Source organism: Gekko japonicus, unplaced genomic scaffold (genome assembly GCF_001447785.1).
Source record: "Gekko japonicus isolate JY-2015 unplaced genomic scaffold, Gekko_japonicus_V1.1 scaffold2231, whole genome shotgun sequence".
Lineage (NCBI taxonomy): Eukaryota > Metazoa > Chordata > Lepidosauria > Squamata > Gekkonidae > Gekko > Gekko japonicus.
This window is the reverse complement of record NW_015173740.1, coordinates 213,426-237,441: the sequence shown is the minus strand read 5'-3', so window position 1 is coordinate 237,441 and position 24,016 is coordinate 213,426. Positions and strand designations below refer to the sequence as shown.

Sequence of the window (24,016 nt, the reverse complement as noted above, 5' to 3'; positions counted from 1 at the left end):
AAGGGGTTTTTGCCCAGGGGGGGGGGCTGAAGGGGGGGGGGGGGATAACTCTTGTCAGTGAAGAGAATTGCGCGGCCAGATTTGGCGAAGGGAGAAAGGAATTCGCCCGGGTCCATCTGAGGGAGCGTCCTTTGCGCTTCCCTGTGGAGGCGGAGAGGGCGGCTCCTTCTCGGGACGTGCGCAGGGGACCTCGTTTGTGGCGGGAAGCGAGCCTGCTGCGCGCGGAGCCCCCGGCCTCTGGGTCTGTCCGTGTAGTGGCGAGGCGGGGGACCGTATTCCGGTTCGGTTGCGGAGAGCCAGCTAGTGGGACCGTCTCATCAGGGCGAGACTGGCTCGCGTGCTTCTGGAAACAGCGGAAAGGTCGCCTCGGTTGGTGTGTGGGTGGGAGGAACGCCTCTCCCCGGGGCAGATGTGAGCGCGCGTGGGGGAGCCCCAAGAAATAAGTGGCTGCTGCTGCGCGCTTTTCCCGAAAAAGAGAAGGGACCCTGGGCGGGGAGGACAGCGTTCGCCCCAGTTCCCCTGCGGGGATATTGGAGGGTGTGTGTGTGTGTGTGTATGTTCGTCAGGCAAGGCAACCGCCCGGCGCGTTTTCCCCGAGGCGCCTGCTGCAAGGGCAACTGGTGTGACTTCAAGTGCTTTGTGACTTCACCCCCCGCCAGGCGGCTAACAAGTCCTCCCGCCGCGCCGCCAGTCCGCCGCCCCCATGCCCATTGCCGGCGAGAGGCAGCCACTGATCCCCAAGGGGGGCCGCGGGTGGATGCCCTGCGCCTTCACGCGGGGAGTGGCCTTCATCCCGACGCTGCTGGTGTCCTGGTCTTCGGCCGCCTTCATCATCTCCTACGTGATCGCCGTGCTCTGCGGCCATGTGGAGCCGCTTTTCCCGTATATCAGGTGAGACGGGGGTGTCAAAGAGGCGCCCCCTGTTGGCCGCGGGGAAGAGGGTCGGCGGGACACCGGGCTCCCCCGGGCCTGTTGCTCTGCGCGGGCAGCGCAATGGACTCTGGTATTGATAGCAAGTTTGGTGTTAACTGCGTGGACTCTAATCTGGGAGAATCGGGTTTGATTCCCCACTCCTTCACTTGCACCTGGCTGGATGACCTTGGGCAATCCGTGGTTCTGATAAGAGCTGCTTTTGAAAAAGAGCAGTTTCTGTCAAGAGCTCTCTCAGCCCCATCTACTTCACAGGGTGTCTGTTGTGGGGAAGGGAAGGGAAGGGAAAGGAGTTCGTAAGCCGCTCTGAGACGCCTTTGGGTAGTAAAGGTAAAGGTTCCCTTGCTCGAAAGCCAGTCGAATCCGACTCTAGGGTTGCGGTGCTCATCTCTGTTTCAAAGCCGAAGAGTCAGCGCTGTCTGAAGACGTTCCATGGTCATGTGGCCAGCATGACTAAACGCCAAGGCGCATGGAACGCTGTTACCTTCCCACTGAAGTGGTACCTATTTATCTACTTGCAGTTTCTTGCTTTCGAACTGTTAGGTTGGCAGGAGCTGGAACTAGAGACGGGAGCTCACTCCGTCATGCGGCAACTCGGGTCTCGAACTGCTGAACTACTGACCTTCCACAGCCTGCAGTTCAGCGTTTTAACCACTTGAGCCACCGCAGCTCCAGGGTAGTAAAGGGCGGGGTATAAATCCAATCTCTTTTCTTCTTCTCTGGGGCACCTTCAGTGTGCGGAGGGAGGTGGTGCACATCTTACGTGTGTTTTCTTTAAAACTTTGCGATTGAGAAGGCTAGCCCAGCAGTGAAAGGACCCTGATTTGGCTTGCACCGTAGGGTAGGAACTGTGGGTGGAGCCTGGTTAGGGTTGCCAACCTCCAGGTGGGGCCTGGACCTCTCCCACTGTTACAATTGATTCTCCATATTATGTTACAATTGATCCCCATATTACAGAGACCAGTTCCCCTGGAGAAGATGACTGCTTTGGAGAGTGGATCTATGACCTTTTACCCTGCTGAGGTTCCTCCCCAAACCCTGCCCTCCCCAGGCTCCTCCCCCCAAATGTCTAGATGTTTCCCCACCCTGGAGAGGGTGGGTTTGGGGGAGGGGAGGGACCTTGGGATATAATACCATAGAGTCTACCCTACAAACCAGCCATTTTCTCCAGGTGAACTGGACATCAGTTGTAATTCTGGGAGGTCTCCAGACCCCTCCTGGAGGTTGGCAGCCTGAACCATGCAGACTCTTTTTAAAAGAGGGGCTTGTTCAGAAATGGTATCCATCACCTGCAATCTTAAGTGGTATAGTCCCCTAGAACACCTCAATCTGCTACAGGTGTACAGTAGGTTAGGACAGAGAGGGTTCTGTTTCCTGAGTTAGAGGCTGTGATCATAGGCACCTGAGCAGAATCAGATCATAGGCACCTGAAATCAGAAGCAAGCCCCATTTATTTCAGTAGGGTTTTGCCTACCTGGTAAGTGCGCTTGAGATAGCAAGTTTAATTTGCAGGTTGCATTCCATTGACAGCACTGGAATGTAACCACAAAATGCCAGTCAGTCCTAAGTAAGGCCCAAAATGGATGTTATGCTGGGAGAGCAGTGTTTGGATCACAATGGTGGTCTTCTTTATTTTCTTTACAACAGCTACCAAAATTGTGCAAGGCTTGGGGGAGAGGGACTCTATTTTGATTATTGAAATCATGTGGAGTCAATCATGTGGTTACACCCTTTTATCCCATGGTTATGACTACAGTCCTGATCCAAATTAAACCATTTAGGGCAGCTATTCGCCTTATAAGCCTATCAGGCGTGAATGTCCTACTCTGGTTGCATTTTTGTTGGCAGAATGCACAGAGAACCAGCTGTATTCCTTTGTCCCTTTAGAGCATTGTCACCTTGCAGTAGTTAAAATTGTCCCCAAAATACAACCAGTTACAATTTACAGTTTGTTTTCTGCAAACAAAATTCTATGCATTTTGCCCTTGGGGTACTTTTTTTGCCTCAAGCCAATTTTACGTATTGGGGTAAAAATACCATATGAAAACACTGCTGCAGGGAACCATTTTTAACTGCTCTGGAGAGATACAGACCTTCATGAAAACCTGATGGCCTTTTCCTATCACGTGAAGAATATCCTCATCACAGAGACATATGTCCTTGGGCTAAAAAAAATACCATAAGGTCCAAAAATTTAATTCATTTAATATTCAGAAAAGCATATTAGCTTTCTAATACCAATTTGTTTCAATTTTAAAAAAAACTTTCTAAAGGAAACATGCCGGTATGTGTTATTCAAGTGACTTCTGCCACTACAAACAAATTCTCTTTGTGGCAATTTTTTTACAGTACTTTAGGAATTTGGCTTGGGGTAGAAATATACCCAAAATGCAATACGTGCACGTTTTTACATGGTTCTTAAAGGGTTCCAGTGGTTCCGGTCTTGGATTTCCCAGGACTTCCTGTTTTGCCTCTTAATTTGTGCAGGTTTGAACTTTATACTATCCTCAGCACATTTATCTGCAAAAAAGTCTCACTGATTTCAGTGATAATTGTTCTATAGTAAAATGCTTAGAATTGCAGCCCAATGCTTAGGATTGCAACCCAAGGTACGTACTAGGTAGGAAGCAAGTCTTAATAAACTCATTCGGACATAATTCTGAATAAGCATCATAAGGATCAGGTTGCATGTTTTGCATAGAAAAGAGAATGTTACTGACTAGAGTTGTTCTCCTCACTGTAGTGAAGAGAATGTTACCAGCTAGAGTTGTCCTCACTGTAGTGTGTGGTGGTGAACAGCACCTGGTGACATTTTCCCCCCTTCTACAAAAGAACTGCCTTTCTTGGTAGTGCATTTGTACCAATCATTAACAACTACAGGATGATTAGTCCCTTAGTGCCGTTCATTAAAAACTACACTCAGTAGATGAAGCTTTCCCCATTTATTACACTTACATCCCCCCTCCCTCAAGTTGTACCTCTTAAAAGTTTTCCTGTCTTGGAGCTATTAAAAGCACAGATCTTGTGTTAGAGGAAAAAAACATGGCAACCATTTGTTGAATGAGAGTGCCCCATTTAGTGGTAAGGGTAAACTGGCAAAGAGGCACTACTTTCAGTCAGTATTTTCCCCACGTGTACACAGATGTGGGAAGTGTACTATATGGGACAACGAGGGATGTAACCAAGTTAGGGCCTTGTTCACACAAATTGTAATTTCAGCTTAGCAGCTGCATGCTAAGTCACAAATGTCCTTTAATTTTTATATTCATATAGGAGAGAGAAGTCGAAATGAGGAAGGGTGTTCAGGCCCCTTTGTAAGAAGTAGTAATACCCTGACTTTGCACTGTTGGTCATTAAAGCAGGAAAGGCCTGCTTTTCCCTGCTGCTTTTGCGGCTTAACATACGGGATGGTTAAGGGCATTCTAGGGACTGGAGTGAAAAACAACCCTAGTATTTGCTGCGATGACGAGACTGAGCACTGTCCTCGAGGGGGAATGATATGTGCTAATGTGGTGCACTGATTCTCTGCTGAGAAGGAAGTTGGCCTAGCCTTAATGCTTATCTTTGTGGGAGAAAGCATTTATTGAACGTTCCCTTTGACATAGATAGTTACTGGACTCTTCAGCACAGCTGAAGTTAAAAGCAAGAATGTGTACTTTTCCTCTTGTGTGTCAGATCAGTTTGTGCTTTCCCCACTTTCTGTTAATACCTACAGGAGTTTGAAACAATTCCAAAACACCACAGTGTTAAGCATTGGACACATTTGCTGTACAGCAAGTTGGGAAGAGCTTTTTTTGTGCAAGACATTATTTTAGCCAATTGATGGGAGATAGAAAAGGGGACGGAGAGAGGATTATCTGCATTATACAGGGGGAGGGGGATGTCTGTGCCTGTCATGTAGATAATAAAAGGTTCTATTCAGTATTTGCATTCTACGTCCTGGCCCCTTCGGAACAAGACTAAGGCTGCGGTCACACACACTAAATAATCCATTTTCAATGCACTTTCCAACTGGATTTTGCCAGTTCGCACAGTAAAATCCAGTTGGAAAGTAGATTGAAAGTGGATTATTTAGTGTGTGTGACTGCAGCCTAAGGCTGCTTCACGTTTGTTGAATAATGCACTTTCAATACACTTGCAAACGATTGTTTAAAGTGCATTATCCAACTTACATGAAAGCAGCCTTAATCACAGATTGAACAGTCCCAAGCCATCCCTCTTGTCTTTCCCCACCATTTTTAATGTTATTGATTTAAGTGACAGACTGAGGGAAAAGGTGTAACTATTTTTAAAAAGCAAAGATACAAAACTTTAATGAACAAATGGCACCCACACCAAGTCAGTAAAGTATATTGTGTTAGAATAAAACAAAGGCCCAAAGGTGTTTTGATAAAGCCTTCATTTTATGGTTAATTAGTAACTACATAACCATAAAATGAATTAACCAAGAATGTGTTTATACACTCACACACACATAAAACATACACCTGGGAATATTGTAGCCGCAATAAACTCCATAAAAGCAATACCTACAAAATAAAAAGCTGCTAGTAAGCTATAACTGTCCCGATACAGATCCATTTAAAATGACAATGGGATAGGTAAGAAATACATGTCATTTTCTGATAAATGTACTCATTGAGTTACTATGAAACACTGTAAAGGAATAAAAGTATATCTTGGCATCACTGATTTGCTATCACCTGGTTACAAGAATATATCACCAATGTTGCCAGTCAATCAAAAGGTCAGTTTTTCAAGGCTAGAGAAATCCATTTAAAATTTGAGTATTGTTAAAGTAGGTAGTATGAGTTAAGGTAGCATGTAGTTCCTACAAGATGTTCAAGAAGAATTGTTAAACCATCAGCGTGCTATCACTGAAAATTTACTGGAAGAACTGTGAAAAATCTTATATACATATGCTGGTTTTAATAGTGCTGTATTTTAAAATATCTTTGAGGTTTCTTTATTGTGCAGCTTTCTGATACGTTATATTGTTTTATGGCTGCTGTTCAGGACTCTCTGTTGAAGGACTTTTTTTTTAAAAAAAAAACCATTTTGGGAGTATTTAATGTCTGCTGGAACACCCTTGCCCAGGGTTATTTTTGGGCAGGAATGCACAGGAACGGAGTTCCGGCTGGCCTCAGCTGGTCACGCCCACTACAGCCAAAACCTATGCATGCGTGGTTACAGAGGGAAGGCCTGGAGAGTGACACCCCCCCCCTGGTGACTCCAAGGCAGGCAGGCTAGGGGTCCCCCTGGAAGGATCGGGGAGGCATTTAAATGCCTTCCCCAGCCTGGCTTGTCCGGGCTCCCCGCAGCCTGTGGGGTGCCCAGGCAAGCCAAGGGAAGGCATGAGGCGTGGCCTAATATGCTAATGTGCTGTGCTGTCGGGTGTGGTCTAATATGCTAATGAGTTTCTGCTGCTGGGTGTGGCCTATTATGCTAATGAGTTCCTGCTCTACAAAAAAAGCCCTGCCCTTGCCCATGTATTTATTAACTGTCTGAAGAACTTCAAAAGGGTGGTCAGACAGGGACCCCCCCCTTTTATAGAAACTATGTTGATTTTTCCTTGTTAGGAACACCCCCCCCCCAAAAAAAAAATTACTTGAAACAGAAATTTATCTAAACATCGTAAAATTTCCTTGATTTTATCCGGATTTAAACAGTTGGTATTACATTTGCTACCTTCATATCCTTTGGAAAGAATGCTGGCTTTAGTGACAAGCTGAATATTTTTTGTTAGGAAGTTAACAGTTTCAAGAGTCATCACTGTGGCTGTGATTCTTTCTCCATGGAGCTCTCTTCCTCACAGAATATTTTTACTTGTTTCAACTAGAAATTCTTAAATTTTGTGACAGGAACCTACTCTGTATCTGTTTGGTATATTGTCATTAAAGTTGGAGTCCCATCTCTGTGGATACTTGCAGTTTCCCTGGTTAATCATATAACTCTAGTTTGTTGTAAAAAATGTTACATGTTAATAATAAACATTTGGTCCCTCCCACTGATGTTAGCAAACAAAGGTAGGAAGGGAGGCAGCTGGGCGATCAGTCCCCATCATGTGCTAAAATATAAACACCAAACTACAAGCATATTTGAGAATTTTAATATATGAACCAATGCAAGAACCACTCTTTCTATTTCCTTTGAAATTGTCTGTTTTCCTTTGAAATGAGGTAAGTAAACACTGCTAAATTTCGTTTAGTTCAGTGGGAGAACTCGTCATATTTTTAACTTTAATTTAAAGCAGTCCTGATTTTGACTAGATAATGCCCATAATTTTCATACAGATTTGCACTGAAAATAAGACTGTAGCCGTGCAATCCTAAACAAAGTTACTGTTGCAAAGGTGACTGAGAAGGGTGTGGTTCTGTTTACAATTGCATGGGAAAAGTTCTTAGCTTGCAAAAAAATTACTAGGCTACCTAACATACCTGGGGTAGTCATCTGGGACTTAAAGGGGGGGGGACAAGGTTTCCAGGGCTTCCCGGTTTGATCACCACACTTTTACTCACCAGAACTTAGTAGGCAAGTAGCTATTAAAACTCCTGCCACCTAGCAGTTCGAAAGCAAGAAATTGCAAGTAGATAAATAGGTACCACTTCGGTAGGAAGGTAACAGCGTTCCGTGCACCTTGGTGTTTAGTCATGCCGGCCACATGACCACGGAAACGTCTTCGGACAGCGCTGGCTCTTCGGCTTTGAAACGGAGATGAGCACCGCAACCCTAGAGTCGGATTCGACTGGCTTTCGAGCAAGGGAACCTTTACCTTTACTAGCTATTAAAAAACCTAAGGTTAAAGTAAAAATGTACAAAGTCAAGTGTACCTTTGTATTTTTCTTCCTGATCCTTTCCTTTATGGGTAGTAGCAACTAAGTTAGAATGTAATCACATTGTAGATTTGTATTATATATTTGGAAATACATTTCGATACACATTTTCTGTAATTCACACATACAACCTGATTTTAAACGTGTTAGATAAAAAATGAAGGACATTCATTGCAATTTTAGATTATTTGGACTGCTCTTAAAATGTGAAGTGTTCCAAGAAGTTCAAATTATGCATTGGTCAAATGCGCAGATTCCATTCTCATCTTACCTAGAGCTCTTCAAACGCTTTGAAGTGATCACAGCTCAAAATAACATTTAGGTAGTACAGGCCAATCTGTAATTGCAGAAGTACTTCAGCTTTGTTACAAGTGGCTCACTTGGGACGTGAGTTCTCTACTGTCCATGAAGCTGTTCGGAGATTATTTCAAAGAAAACACTGAATGAAAGGTTAATTTTTTTAAAAATGCACATTAAATTAAAAGCAGGTATTCATAGAATCATAGAGTTGGAAGGGGCCATACAGACCATCTAGTCCAACCACCTGCCCATTGCAGGACCAGCCTAAAGCATCTCTGACAAATATTCATCCAGCTTCTTCTTGAAAGCTGCCAGTGAAGGGGAGCTAACCACCTCTCTAGGCAACTGATTCCACCTTTGAACCACTCTGACCATGAAAAAGTTTTTTCCTAATATCCAGCCGATACCTTTCTGCATGTAATTTAAACCTGTTGCTTCGGGTCCTATCCTCTGCTGCCAACTGGAACAGCTCCTTGCCCTCCTCCAAATGACAGCCTTTCAGATATTTAAAGAGAGCAATCATGTCCCCCCTCAATCTCCTCTTCTCCAAACTAAACATTCCCAAGACCCTTAGCCTCTCCTCGTAGGGCTAGGTCTCCAGACCCCTGATCTTCCTCATTGTTCTCTTCTGCACCCTCTCAATTTTGTCCACATCCTTTTTGAAGTGAGGCCTCCAGAACTGCACACAGTACTCATGATGCAGCCTGACCAAGGCAGTATACAGAGAGGCTATGACCTCCTGCAATTTCGATGCTGTGGCCCTTTTAATAAACCCAAGACTGAATTTGCCTTTTTTGCCACCGCATCACACTGACTGCTCATATTTAGTTTACAGTCCACTCTTACCCCAAGATCTCTTTCGCATACACTACTCCCCAGAAACGTATCCCCCATCCAGTATTTGTGCTTGACATTTTTGTGGCCCAGATGTAATACTGTGCATTTCTCTTTGTTGAACTGCATCCTGTTTGCAACTGTCCACTTCTCCAGAGTATTCAGATCTTGTTGAATTTTAACTCTATCTTCTTGGGTGTTTGCTTCTCCTCCCAATTTGGTATCATCAACAAATTGAATGAATAGCCCTTCTACCTCTTCATCCAAATCATTGATAAAAATATTTGCCATGCAGGCTATCAAAATCCAGAGACAAGCTATTAGCAGTTAGATAGTGAATACTGTACTTAAATAGAGTTTTTAATTATCTAATAATATTTTAATTTTATTCCTAATATTTTAATATTTGATATTCTGGATAGCGTCTGTATGCATTTTACTGTTTTACCGGCTGATGTCTTTTCGGTTCTTTTACATATTTGGTCAATGACTGTACTAATAAATTGTAATCTACACTGATAAAAATATTGAAAAGTACCAGGCCCTGTGGCACCCCGCTAGACACCTCCCTCCAATCTGATGAAATGCCATTGACCACCACTCTTTGGGTGCGGTCCTCTTACCAGTTCCCTATCCACCTGTCCTATCGCCCAGTCCACAATCTTCCAGTTTGCCCATCAGAATTTCATGGGGAATATTATCAAAAGCTTTACTGAAATCCAGGTAAATCACATCAACAGAGTTCCTACGATCTAGTAAGCTCGTCACACGATCAAAGAAGGAAACCAGGTGGGTCTGACAAGATCTGTTGGGGACAAAACTATGTTGACTTCCCTGGATCTCTAAGTGGTCCTTCAGATGCTTACAGATCGATCCCTTTAAAATCTGCTCTAATATCATCCCAGCAACAGAAGTCAGACTGACTGGCCTGTAGTTTCCCGGGTCATCCTTCTTCCCTTTCTTAAAGATTGGGATAACATTCGCTCTCCTCCAATCTTGTGGCACATCCCCAGTCCTCCAGGACGCCTTGAAGATGATGGACAGAGGCTCTGCAAGTTCCTTAGAATGCTCTTTTGAGCACTCTTGGGTGCACACCATCTGGCCCAGGGGATTTGTATTCATCCAGTGCAGCCAGGTGCCCTTCCACAGCCTCCCTGTCGATGTCAACTGGACACTCAGGTGCCCTGTTATGTCCTATACCATCTCTAGATGGGCTCGAGTTCTGGGAGAAAACAGAGGCAAAAAAGTCATTAAGCTTGTCTGCTTTTTCTCTGTCTTCCACCAGAGTTTCTCCTTCTACTCCCAAAAGTGGTCCAATTGTCTCTTTTACCTTGCGTTTGCTTCTCACATGTCTGTAGACGTTTTTCTTACTGTAGTGAGCCCCCCTGGCCAGACCCAACTCATACCAAGCTTTGGTTTCTCTGATGGCTGATCTGCAGTACCTAGTAAATCTCATATACTCCTCTTTCGAGGTCTCACCTTCCCTCAATTTCCTGACATTTCCTTTTTCTCCCTTAGCTTATTCTGAAGCTCTCGGTTCATCCACATCGGTTTCTTGGAGCCCTTACCATATTTCTGTCTTGCTGGAATAGTGAGGGCTTGAGCTTGCAAAAGCTCATGTTTGAGAAGAGCCCACCCTTCACTCGCTCCTTTCCCTTCCAGCATACTCTCCCACAGAATGACTTCCATCAAGCCTCTGAGTCCATTGAAGTTGGCCCTACGAAAATCTAACCTACGAGTCTGGCTACAAACTTCCTTGACCCCCCACAGCAACTGGAATTCAAGGAGGACATGGTCAGTGTTCCCTCTAAGCTGAGTTAGTGTGAGCTAGCTCAGTTTTTTAGCCTCTGGCTCACACATTTTTGTCTTAGCTCAGGAAGGATGGTTCCAGAGTAACCTAATTTATGCAGTAGCCAAATCACTTGTTCACAACTTTGATGCCAGTTGCTCACAAAGTAGAATTTTTGCTCACAGGACTCCACAGCTTAGAGGGAACATTGGACATGGTCACTTCCCCCTAACTCCACAGCTTAGAGGGAACATTGGACATGGTCACTTCCCCCTAAGGTCCCCACCACCTTCACCCCGTCTACCAATTCTTCCCTGTTGATTAATATTAAGTCTAGTATGTCCAAGCCCCTTGTAGCTTCCTCCTTCATTTGAAAAAGGAAGTTGTTGGCCAGACAGGTCAGGAAGTTGCGTGATTCTTGTTGATTTGTTGAGCCTGTCTCCCAGCACACATCAGGGAAGTTGAAGCCTCCCATAATTATAAGGTTCTGATGTCTGGATACTGTACCAATCTGTTCAAGGAGGGCAGCATCCATTTCCTGTCCCTGGTAAGGCAGTCGTGACCCTGGTCAGTTGATATTGCCTATTATGCATGGGTGTCTTGCTTCACTTTCACTGTGCATGTCTGTTGGGTGTGGGTTTTTTTTTTGTTCTACATTGATTTGCCTCCCTTCAGTGCTCAGTTCACTTTCCATTCGCTATTTCCCCGGTTTTTCTGAGGGTGCTTTTGTGCCGGTTTTTCCCTTGCTTCGCTTCCAAGACGAAGGTAATTCAAAAGCATACTGAATCCATCAAATCCCCCCCCCCGGTGTGCCCAATTCCTGCCCCTCAAAGGTTACTCCACCGCCCACATTGAGGTCGTTCCTCCCACTCTGCACCTTCCGCCATCCTCCCCCCTTCGTCGGTGTACAAGCTCCATTTCCCCGTAGTTTTTAATTTTAAAAAATTTAAACAAGCGGCATGAGTCTGTCACTAGTCTTGGATTGCTGAATTTAAAAAAAAAATTAAAACCGGAGAGGGGGGTGTTAAAATGAGCTGCACAAGGTTTAGCTGATATTGACTTGAAAGTGGGATTGGAGAGGAAACAAATGGCAGCATCCCCAGTGCAAAAGAAAAAGAAAAAAGGATTTGCCGACGAGAGGAGAAACCTGATCTTGATGCTGAGTTAGTAGATAGTGAGGCAGGGAGGGAGAGGAGCTGTGCCATTCAAACCTGCTCAGACACAGCAGCCTCCTCCTGTGAGCAGGGCCAACTCCGCACCCTTTCACACTGTGTTGCTAAATGGGAGAACATTGCTAGGCTTCATCAAGGGGAGGGAGGTGAGCAGAGCCCGTGGGGGTGTCAACATTCCCCAGCTTTCCAAACGAGTGCACTACAGAAGCACACAGGGCTTTGAGGGGAGTCTGGAGCCCAAGCAAAGCAATCCCACCTGCCTTTGGGTGATTTGCACACAGCTTCAGATGGAAAGATTCTTCTCCTCGATACCGATCATAACCACATGGCCTTAAGCCCTCTCGCCTTGCTCCCAAAGAAGCCAATGGAGAGTCAGGAGCAATGTTCCCTTTAAGCTGTGGAGTCTTGTGAGCAAAAATTCTACTTTGTGAGCTACCGGCATTAAAGTTGTGAGCAAACAATTTGGCTACTGCATCAATTAGTTTGCTCTGGAGCCCTCCTTCCTGAGCGAAGGCAAAAATGTGTGAGCCGGAGGCTAAAAAACTGTGAGCTAGCTCACACTAACTCAGCTGAGATGGAACACTGGTCAGGAGTGTTAAGACAGTCACGAGGAACATCCCGATGCCGTCAGAGCCTCACTCCCATCTCTCCCTTCCCCTCCCCTCCCCTCCCCTCCTCCCTTCCAAGAATAAAGGGGGGGAGAGACCTCAGTCAATGGAGGGAAGGAATTTTTTTTCAATTTTTCAATTTAGTGGCACAGGACTAAAAAAGCTCTCCAGAGGTTCTGCCAAGGGACTCTTCCCTCATATAAATTGCAGCCCTGTGCAAAGTGTGGTGGAGTTGCAGCTGACACATGGAATTCGCTACCATAGGAGGTGGTGGCGGCTACAAGCATGGACGGCTTCAAAAGGGAATTAGATAGGCATATGGAGCAGAGGTCCATCAGTGGCTACTAGCCACAAGGTATAGATAGGGGCTCTGGGGCAAGTGATGCTCTGTCTTCTTGGTGCTTGGGGGGGGGTCAACAGTGGGAGGGCTTCTAATGTCCTGGCCCCACTGGTGGACCTCCTGATGGCACTGGTATTTCTGGCCACTGTGTGATACAGTGTTGGGCTGGATGGGCCTTTGGCCTGATCCAACATTGGCGTCTCTTATGTTCTTATGACTTTGCACAGGTGCACGCACAAACACACACGTTGCTAACGATCACAGCTTGCAATGCCAGTGTCAGTGGGTCCTGCTGTGCAATCTGTACACTCAACATGTTCCCCCATATTATGAGAACATATGACTCCCATTTTTCACAGTGGCCAATAACACAGAAGAGAATTCCCTAGAGCTCGGCAACATGGAAAATGTGGCTTCTAGCTGCTGTTTCAGAAAAAAAACTGGTCAATTTCAACAGTGGGTTTTCCCCCTTTGCCTGCATTCCTTTCTGTTTTCATTCATTCAAGGAACTAACCCTAAAATGCATGTGCAAAACCTGAACCACAAGGATTTAGATAGAAGGTGCTTGCTGGATGCTATTGCGCAGCTATGATAGGGCAATTGCATAATTTTTTTTGAAAAAAAACTTTGGATGTCCCCCCCCCCCCCCACATGTCACAAGTGATGTTCCACCCTGATTTAGAAAAGTGTGGGTTTTTAATTGTAGCTGCAGAATAAATACACCAGAGGAAAAAGAATGGTGTGTAAGGCAGGCACAGAATCTGAAGTAAAGATTAAAGGCTTACTGCTCTGAGAATCTGCAGTAAGATATGTGTCCATAATGGGCGTAAATGGCCTGTGTTTCTGAAAGGCATCTAAATGAAATTAATATGATAACAAAAGATAGGGAACCTGGATGTTGATTGGCACAAGTAGAGGTCAAATTTTCTTGCATAGCCCTGGTAATAGGACTGTGGTCTGTCAGTCCAATATGTGCCTAGAGTGTTGGCAGTAGAGTAGTTTATTATTGCATTTGGATATGGGTGTGGACTGAAAGGGAGAAGCAGTTTTAAGTTTCTAGACAAATTTGCCAGCTAGATAGAGAAAGAACTATCTTTTTCTGAGACATTTTTGTATAAAGGATTATCAGTTTTCCCTGAGGAAGGACACAAACATTGGAAATGTGTTGAGAATTCAGGGAGACTGTCAAACTTGTTTCTCAATAAATAATTCTCTTACACTGATTTGTTTTTGTCATATTTCAAATTCCTATTCAGTCTTGAACTTAACTTTGGATGAGTGACTTTCTCTCCATCTAAGCTACCTCATAGGAGTTGCTTTATGTGAAGGTATATGTAAAATAATCACACGCACGCACACACACCAAAGTTGTAATCTTATGCACACGTAGTTTGAAACAATTCTGTGGAAGAAAATAGGACATTTCCTGGTTACCATGCTTAGAATGGGTCTGCAAGTTCTGTTTAAGTCCCCCGGCCTCAGATGGCAATTCCAAGCATACTTGGAAGTAAGTTTCATTGAAGTCAGTGGGTTGTCAGTTTTATTGATGGGGGGGGGGGGAGGTTATCAGGCTGCTGAGCACTTCATTGTGGAGTGTTGGCAGTAGTCTGTATGATTTTAAAGGAACTTCACAGCTTTCTCTGGATTAGAAGGATTTCTCTCAACAGAATAGCAAATGTTTAAAAAATGAGCATGGACATTGCAATATTTAATACAACCTTTTAAAGAGCAGTAAATTCAGTTATAATTAATTAGAATAGATGTAAATGTATTCCTTGAATGTGAAAATATTTTGTTTTCATTTATTGCAGTGACACAGGTGCAAAGCCTCCAGAAAGTGGTATCTTTGGGTTTATGATTAATGTTTCTGCATTTCTAGGTATGTATATTTTATACATATTCATTTATTGAAATAAATAGTCTGCCAGGTATTAAAGTGTATAAACATGGTTAGAGAGCCAGTTTGGTGTAGTGGTTAAGTGCGCGGACTCTAATCCGGGAGAACTGGGTTTGATTCCCCACTCCTCCACTTGCACCTGGCTGGATGACCTTGGGCAAGACATAACTCTGACACAGCTGTTCTTGAAAAAGAGCAGTTTCTGTCAAGAGTTCTCTCAGCCCCACCTACCTCACAGGGTGTCTGTCGTGGGGAGGGGAAGGGAAAGGAGTTTGTAAGCCGCTCTGAGACACCTTTGGGTAGTGAAGGGCGGGGTATAAATCCAATCTCTTCTTCTTCTTCTTAGTGGTATAATAATCAGGTGTTTTCAGACATTGGGGGTCATGAGAACTGAGACCACAATGTTTTTCTTGAATTAGGTCTATTGTATTTAGGACTGCAAATTGGCCAGGGAGAAAAAACTGCCTTTATAAACAGATTTGTATGCAAAAATTAGCAAGTGAAGCTTTTCATGGCATATGGAGATAGAGTTGTCACTTGCTAATATCTGCAGTTATGCTGCTATTATTGGAATAATTCAGAAAGCAGTGGCAGAAGTGAAGAGTTATGCATTATTATCTGATAAGCATGATTTTTTCTTCCACATGTGGTTAGGACTAAATCAAGCTCTGTACTAGATAATCTAGATGCGCTTAGTTCAGTTCATGAATAATTTTTGGTTTTGCCTTTTTTTAGGTGCAGCGACAATGTATACAAAATATTTAATTATAAAGAAGCAGAATGACGTGACAAATTTCATTCCTCCTTATTTCAATTTCATTACGTTAATTATTGGTGTGCTGGGTTGTGTTGGAATGGGCATCGTTGCAAGTTTTCAGGTAGGTACAAATATGTGCTTAGATTATATTTATGCATTAAAATTGTATCTGGCTTCTGGTATAACCCTCAAAGTAGCTCGCAAATAATTAAAAACAATATACAATCATAATATGCAAAAAATATATAAATTCCAGAAGGAGTTTTATGTCTAGTCCTGAAAAACAAGTAAATCCAACTCTGTAGCCTTGAATCATAATTAATTCTACAAAGAGCAATCCAATTACTCCTTTATCTGGAGGTAAATGCTCAAAAATGAAATGGCCATTAAAGCTCCCGAAAGTAAGTAGACGATCGTGTCACTACTGACAGAACCTTGGACACAATAATTTTGTACTGAATCTGAAAAAGAAGTGGCAGTCTTAACGTGGCCCCTGAAAACTGGAGAGAACCAGAGCCAGTGTGGTGTATGGGTTAGAATGTCAGATTGCTGGGGAGTCTCAAACCCCCACTCAGCCATGAAACTTACTTAGATGACTTGAACCAGTCACCATATTTCAGGCGTTTTCTTCACAGTAATATTGCATCAGTTCTTGCCCCTTCTGTGGTTTATCCCCTTGTCTTCCCCCACGTTCTCTGGAGCCATTAGTTCTCACCTCACATTTTCCCATTTTGTTCTGGTACTTTTGGGGCCACTTTTACCCCAACCTTTTTATAGCAGTTGAGCTTGAGTTGTGTTTGTTTGCGTATAAAATGTTTCCTCTGCTTTTGTTGGTTCCTCCCTCTTTCCTCTGGCTGGACTGTGACCGTGGGTAAACACTGCCCCATGATGCCTTTCCCCTGCCTCAGTACTGAGAAATTTTGTCCCTTGTATCGGCAAATCTTCAAGTTTCTAAAAAAATATTCACTTGACAGCAATATCTCTATGTCAGTATAAGAAGGCACAGAGTTGATTGTTGCTTTCCACACACGCTTGTAGCGATTGGTACTTTTTTCTTCATCTGCTCTGAAAAAAAACCCTCTCTTTTTGTTGCCGTGGCCATTTGCTTCCTTGCGCTTTCAGAAGGAACAGCACTCATTGTTCTTTCTGGCCGCTCAGTTTCTTGTCTTTGTGCTTGGCTCTCTTGATATGCCCCCCCCTCCTTTCCCACAGGAAGACGGAATTATTTTCTTTGCATAGGCAAGTCTTTGGCTGCAGCCAGACAGGCAGTTTTATCCACTTTCTTCTTCACGGTTCCATTGTGGATTAAAAGGGGAAGATCAGACTGCGACATCTGGCTCCTGTTCCCCAGTTGTTGGACTCCCATTCTAATCTGTCTCCCAAGCGGATTAGACAGATACCAGGGAAAGTCCGATGTTAATGGGAGCACTCCGCAGTCCCGGGCATGTGGCCAAGCGATTTGGGGTTTCCAGTTCATGGCCGCCATTTTTTTTTTTTGCACAGTAAGCAAAGTGCACATAAGCATCTATGCATTCCCATCTTAGGCGTCCCTGCCAACCAGAAGATTACACTTATGCGATCTGAAGAGAAACCATCTAAGTACCCTCCTCAACATGAGACCATCTTCTATAGACTTAATTCATATTGAGTAACTTATAGTTTGAATCAATCAAAGAGAATCACGCTATCATTTGAAAGCTCAAGGATTCCTACTCTATTGCTCCATCATAAATTTTTCTTGCAAACCAAAGGAATTTTCCCTGTTCGTGTTTTTAATAATCTAGTCATATTGCCTTTATTGAAAAAACATCAAAACCATGAAACGTTAAGGGCAAAAGACAGACTACCTGAAGACTGTATATCAGAAGAGCTTCAACAGAATCTAATTCAGTGGAACAATCTGCCTATTCAGTCTGCACAGGATTCAGGCCTGATCCAACATTGGCGTCTCTTATGTTCTTATGTTAATCGGAAGTATTAGCCCACTGCTAGAAACAACAAAGCTAGTGGAGGTGATGGTATCCCAGCTGAGCTATTCAAAGTCTTAAAAGATGATGCTGTTAAAGTGCTGCACTCAATTTGCCAGCAAATTTGGAAGACGCAACAGTGGCCACAGGATTGGAAAAGGTCAGTATACATTACAATCCCAAAGAAGGGCAATGCCAAGGAATGTTCAAACTATCGCACAATTGCACTCATATCACACGCTAGCAAGGTCATGCTCAAGATCCTACAAGCTAGGCTTCAACAGTACGTGGATAGAGAACTGCCAGAAGTACAAGCTGGGTTTCGAAGAGGTAGAGGAACTAGAGATCAAATTGCCAACATCCGCTGGATTATGGAGAAAGCAAGAGAGTACCAGAAAAACAACTACTTCTGCTTCATTGACTATGCTAAAGCCTTTGACTCTGTGGATCACAACAAACTATGGCAGGGCCTTAAAGAGATGGGAGGACCAGACCACCTCACATGTCTCTTGAGAAACCTGTATAAGGGCCAAGAAGCGACAGTTAGAACCGGATATGGAACAACTGATTGGTTTAGCATAGGAAAAGGTGTACGACAAGGATGTATATTGTCGCCTTGCTTATTTAATATATATGCAGAGTACATCATGCAAAATGCTGGCCTGGATGAATCACAAGCGGGACTTAAGATTGCTGGGGAAAAGATCAACAACCTCAGATATGGGAGTCGCGCGGCGGTGCCGTTGGTAATGGCAGCCTAAAACCGTCGCTCCGCAAATCTCCTCGACCCCTCTATACCAACCAGTGAAGCGATTCGTATTTCAGCGAGAATAATGGGGAAAACCGGCGACTCATCAGCAAGCACATCGAAACAGTCAGCAAAAGTAGCGGCAAACTCAAACCAAAACAACGCGAAATTCAGTTTTGGACCGAAAGCCTCGGCCGCAGCGGCATTAACAATGGCGGACGGAGGTTCAGTAGCGAAAATGACAAACCCAAACTTCAGCATTCAAGATCTCCCAGATATCTTAGAAAAAATGGAGTTTAGGATTGGAGAGAAAATAACATTCTCCATGCAGCCGATAAAAGAACAGTTACTAGAAATACAATCGGCACTAAACATCACAACGCAAACGGCAGAAACAGCTCTGAAAATAAGTTCGACTGTAAAGACGGAGGTAATGGACTTGCGCAAGTCAGAGACAGAAATAAGAGATCGCCTGATGGTACTTGAAACTCAAAGCAAACAATTGAACTTGAAATTTAGAGGGATGCCGGAGGGGGCGGAGGAGTCCACTAGTCTAAGTAAATTTATGAGAGATTGGCTGCAGAAGTCAGTGATCGCCGACCCACCCCTGGTAATGGAAATCAACAAAGCATACAGGCTCGGGGCCCCAAATAACCCCAAAAAAAGAGTACCCAGGGACATCCTGGTACAATTTGTTAACTGGGAGACGCGAGGCATGATTTTAAAAGAGACTAAAACTAACGGAGCCCTGCTTTTTAAAAATATACGCATAGCCGTATACCCCGACGTTCCACAGGAAGCTCTAGCCATTAGGTACAAGCTGAAATCAATTACATCCAAACTCAACGCAAAAGGAATAAGGTATAAATGGCTACCTACGGGGAGATTACATGTGGCTTTCCAAGGGAAAACGTTGCAAGCCTCAGACGAAGAAACAGGAGGGAAACTGCTACAGGCTCTAGGAGTCACGGAGGAGTCAGATAACCGCAGGTCACAGAAACGCTACAGATTGCAGTCAGACATGCCGGAAAGGAGCACCAAGATCCCCATTCGCCAAAGGGAGTCAGAAGACCAGGATGACATCGCGGATGCTCCACCCACTGAGTAAAGCCGCCAAAAGAGGAAGAAGAAAATCAGCAAAATTATCTCCAGATCTAAAGAAACAAGAGTCGCTTAAATCACACTCTGAACTGGGGGGGGGAGAGGCGCGGGCATGGTAGCGTCTCCTTTTAGGTAGAGTCGGCTGGGGTTTACTGAGCCTGCCCGCAGAGGAGGGGGGGAGTGGTAAGTCAGTGAGCCAGGGCACGACACCCGGATTAAAATAATAAAAAACGAAACTTGCGCTGTAACGGTAGAGGGGAGGGACTACAAAAGGGAGGGAGGAGGGGTGGGAGGGCTGGGGGGGGAGGGGGAGACAAAAGTCACATAGGTAGTTTTTTAAACGTTAAATAAAGTTGAATTTTTAAAGTTAGAGTTATAGATCACATCAGTTAAAAGCTGGACCCTAAGCGTAGAGGATCTGACCTCACAGTTGTAGCACTCTAAAGAATTGTTTCTTATTTGATAGGACTTATTACAGTTGTTTGACATAGAGATTGGTTTCTAGTGAGTACGGAAGTTGGTGCTCTATCCTTATTATTCATTGTTTGTTACTGCTATTTTGATTTAATTACCTAATCTAATTGAGATTTGTAGCAGAATAATTAACTCAAGACAGTGCAACCAAAGAAGGACATGTAGGACCGTGAGGCATTGTTACATCTGGACTCTCAGAGCACGGAAGGGTCTTCCATAAGGGGACGAGTAGACACGGGACATTACCAGAATTTTATAGTGACAGAACTTTTACAGAAGGCACAAGGCTGATCAGGATGAAAGTAAGCACGGTAAACATTAGGGGCTTGAACAACGCCATTAAGAGAAAGAGAGTTAACCAACATCTGAGAAGAACTACGCCAGATTTATTTTTTCTCCAGGAAACACACTCTAAATCGGACAAGGAGTGCCTGTTGAAGAACCCCTTATACCCAATTCAGCTACAAGCCTGCGGGTCCTCAAAGTCGAGAGGAGTGGCAATCATGATAAAGAAAAACATCAATTTTGTGCAAGAAGCGGCAGTCAGGGACCCACTCGGTAGGTATCTATTCGTGAAGGGCAAGCTAGAAGGTTCTAAAATTACACTGGCTTCTCTCTATGCTCCTAATAAAATGCAGATCCCATTCTTAGATGCAGTTTTGGCAGAGCTGACACAATTTAAAGAAGGCCATCTAATAATAGGTGCAGACTTGAACTATATAGCAAACAACCAGTTGGACAGGATGTGGAACAAAAGGAACAGGAAGAAGCATAACGCTCCGGCAAATGACAGACTCGGTCAAGTGTTAGCGAGATACCATCTGCATGATACGTGGAGGCTACTGCACCCGGATGAGAGGGACTACACTTTCTACGCCGCCCGACACCAGGTATACACGAGGATAGACTATATACTGACCTCCCAAACATTACTATCGCAAGTGAAAGAAATAGAAATTAAGTCGAGACACTTAACGGATCACTCTTGGATTGAGGGTAGAATAGATCTGGCACAGAAAAACACTCCGAGGTCTATATGGTCAATGGACAGAAACATTTTATTCAATGGGAAAGCTAAGGAGACACTGAGAAAAGACATAACAAACTTCTTCGCGGAAAATGCTTCGGAGGAGATCACCCCGGGTTTACTCTGGGATACGATGAAGGCGGTCATGCGAGGATCGATGATTGCGATTACATCTAGATTGAGAAAAGAGAAAAATCATTTAAAGAAGGAGGCGTTAGATAAAATTGAGTACCTAGAGGGGAAACATAAATCAACAGGCAGTAACAAGGTATACCAAAAACTGTTAGCAGAACGTAAGGCCCTGGAGAATCTGGAAATTACACAAATACAAAAAAATTTAATATACTTAAAGCAGAAAGTCTGGCAACGTTCTCCAAAGAACCTAAAAATACTGGCGTGGAGGGTGAAGGAGAAGCGGAAATCGACCTTTGTTGGGGCACTAAGGAACAGAGTGGGTACCCTTGATTATTCGGCCCAAGAGATAGCGAATAACTTTGCAGAGTACTATGCTACGTTATACGACAGTAAAAAACCGCAAGAGGGGCTGATTGCGCAGTACTTACAATCAATTCCATCACTACCGTTGTTAGACCAGGAGCATAAAGAACTACTGGACTCGCCGGTGAATCTTCAAGAGGTGTCAGATACGATAAAGCAACTCAAGACCAACAAAGCCACAGGCCCTGATGGGATACCGTCAGAATTTTATAAAACATTTAATGAGATCTTAGCGAAACACTTGGTGAATGCATGCAATAACATCCTACTGAATGGAAGCATGCCAAGTTCCTGGACGGACGGAACCATCTCGGTAATACATAAAGAAAACAGAGACCCGACAAACCCGGCATCATACAGACCCATAACCTTGTTAAATCATGATAACAAAATCTTCACTACAATTCTCGCCAACAGAGTAAAACAGTTCATCACAGTGTATATTAATGCAGACCAGACAGGCTTTATCCCCAATAGGCAAATATCAGATAATATCCGCAGAACCCTGGATATTATCACACACGGAAGATCCAGTCGAGCGGAATCTCTGATATTAGCATTGGACTTTGAGAAAGCGTTCGACTCGGTCGAAATTCCTTACGTTCTGGCACTGGTCAGGAAATTGGGATTTGGCAACAACTTTCTCAAGGCTTTAGAGACTCTTTACCTCAAAAATAAAGCCAAAGTGAGGGTGAATGGATACAGCTCGAATGATGTTATTCTCTCAAGAGGTACCAGACAGGGTTGCCCCTTGTCCCCGTTAATATTTGCGCTAGCGATAGAACCTCTTGCTGAAGAACTGAGGAAGGCTGACGAATTTAGGGGTTTCAAGATAGGGGATCAGGAACATAAGGTGAATCTATATGCAGATGACCTAACCCTGTATATTACTGATCCAGTGCGCTCAGTGCAAGTGATCCAGAGCGTATTAACATCCTTCGCTAGCATTTCAGGCCTGCAGGTTAACTTGTCCAAATCTGAAATATATCCCATCAAATTGAAAAAGTCAACAGAAACAAGATTTAAAAGCTCATTCAGTTTCAAATGGGTCCAGGAAAGTTGGCGACATTTAGGAGTATACATACCTTTGAACATAAAGGACCTTTTGAAACATAACTATCATAGAATTTACAACAAGATAAAAGCGGACATGGAAAAATGGAATAAGTTACAACTAACGATAGCGGACAGATTACATCTTATAAAGTGCTTCGCTCTACCACAATTCTTATTCCTTTTCCGAACTTTGCCAATCCATATTACGAACAAAGACTTACAGACTTGGCAGAACTCATTGACACGATTTCTTTGGGAAGGGAAAAAGTCAAGATTAAACCAGAACATTCTTCATCGCCCTGCCAAACTAGGAGGTCTGGATTTCCCCCTATTACGGGCGTATCATAAAGCGACAGTTCTCTCTCAAATAGTAAGGATGTTACAAGCGGATCAGCAAACAGCGTGGATGAAAATAGAAGAATGGTATACAAGACCTTTTGAGCTGCATGAAGTTTTCTGGATAGCGCCAAACCAAAGACCAAAGTCGTTAAAATCTAATGCCCTGCTGAAGACAGCGATCCAGATATGGGATCGGGAGAAGAAGCTCATGCCAGAAGGAATTTCACAAATGTCGGTGTTCACCAATCAACCTTGGTTCCCGCCAGGTAAAACACAAGGGGCCTTTGAAACCTGGACAAGAGCGGGCTTCAGGAGACCGATAGACCTCACGCACCAGGGTAAGATGTTAGATAAAATATACTTCGACACAAAAATTGGGAGCCAAACACAATGGTGTCAGTACCTTCAGTTAAAAAATCTAATTGAATGTCTGACGAACTTGGGCACTTTCAAGAGGGAACTAACCCCCCTGGAAAAAACAATAAAAAACTACCCGAACTCACACAAAGGAATCCTGTCAATAGTATACAAAGCTGTTATAAGAACAGAGAACCGACCCAAATTAAAACATCAACTCCGTTGGGAAGAAGAGTTGAATGTCCAGTGGCAGGACTCAGATTGGGAATGTATTTGGTCTTCCGCTGTTAACACCTCGCCAATATATAATATACGGTTGCAAAATTTCAAATTAGTGTCAAGGTGGTACTTAACCCCTAAACAGTTACACAAGATGAATGCGAATAATGACCCCGGATGCTGGAAGAAGTGCGGACAAGAGGGCACATACCTCCACTGCTGGTGGAATTGCCCAATTATTAACTCATTCTGGAAAGAAGTGATGAACCAGATTAAGGAGATAACGTCACAAGAAATGGAGTTTAAACCGGAAACCATGCTTCTACACAAATGGGACGGGTCGCTAGTTGATAGGAAGGGGGAGACCATTTCGATACTGCTAGCAACAGCTAAGTTGACTATAGCAGAAGGATGGAAATCACCCTCCGCACCCTCCGTGGCAAGATGGCATGACAAGCTGTGGCAACAATTCGTTATGGCCAAAATTTCGGACGCAATATATCGAACACAACAGACAGGCACAGCAGCACACACTAGATATGTGAAATTATGGTCACCGATATTACAATATCTGGCAAGGAAAGGTACTCTACCAAGTAACATAGCTTATCATGGGTGGCTACACCTATGAGACGCACGCAGTGACAAGAGGGGCAATAGGACGGTACATCGCTCTTACACAGTTATTAGTCCTATCAATAAGAAGTACTAACAACTAACCGATAGAAGTGTACTATCAATTGTTAATGCTATGTAGTTATGTTCAACAA

The 24,016-nt window shown here is 43.9% G+C and overlaps 1 protein-coding gene across 1 annotated transcript in view; it reads left to right on the top strand.

Annotated features, from left to right (window-relative positions):
- The first annotated feature begins 368 nt into the window (after positions 1-368).
- Positions 369-24,016, top strand: part of DRAM1 (DNA damage regulated autophagy modulator 1) — a 38,363-nt gene continuing 14,715 nt past the window's right edge. Inside the window, exons 1-3 of the mRNA XM_015423447.1 lie at positions 369-891; positions 14,618-14,685; positions 15,439-15,581. Of these exons, the coding sequence (XP_015278933.1) occupies positions 704-891; positions 14,618-14,685; positions 15,439-15,581 (399 nt within the window). The 5' untranslated portion in view covers positions 369-703. The remainder of the gene's footprint in view (positions 892-14,617; positions 14,686-15,438; positions 15,582-24,016) is intronic.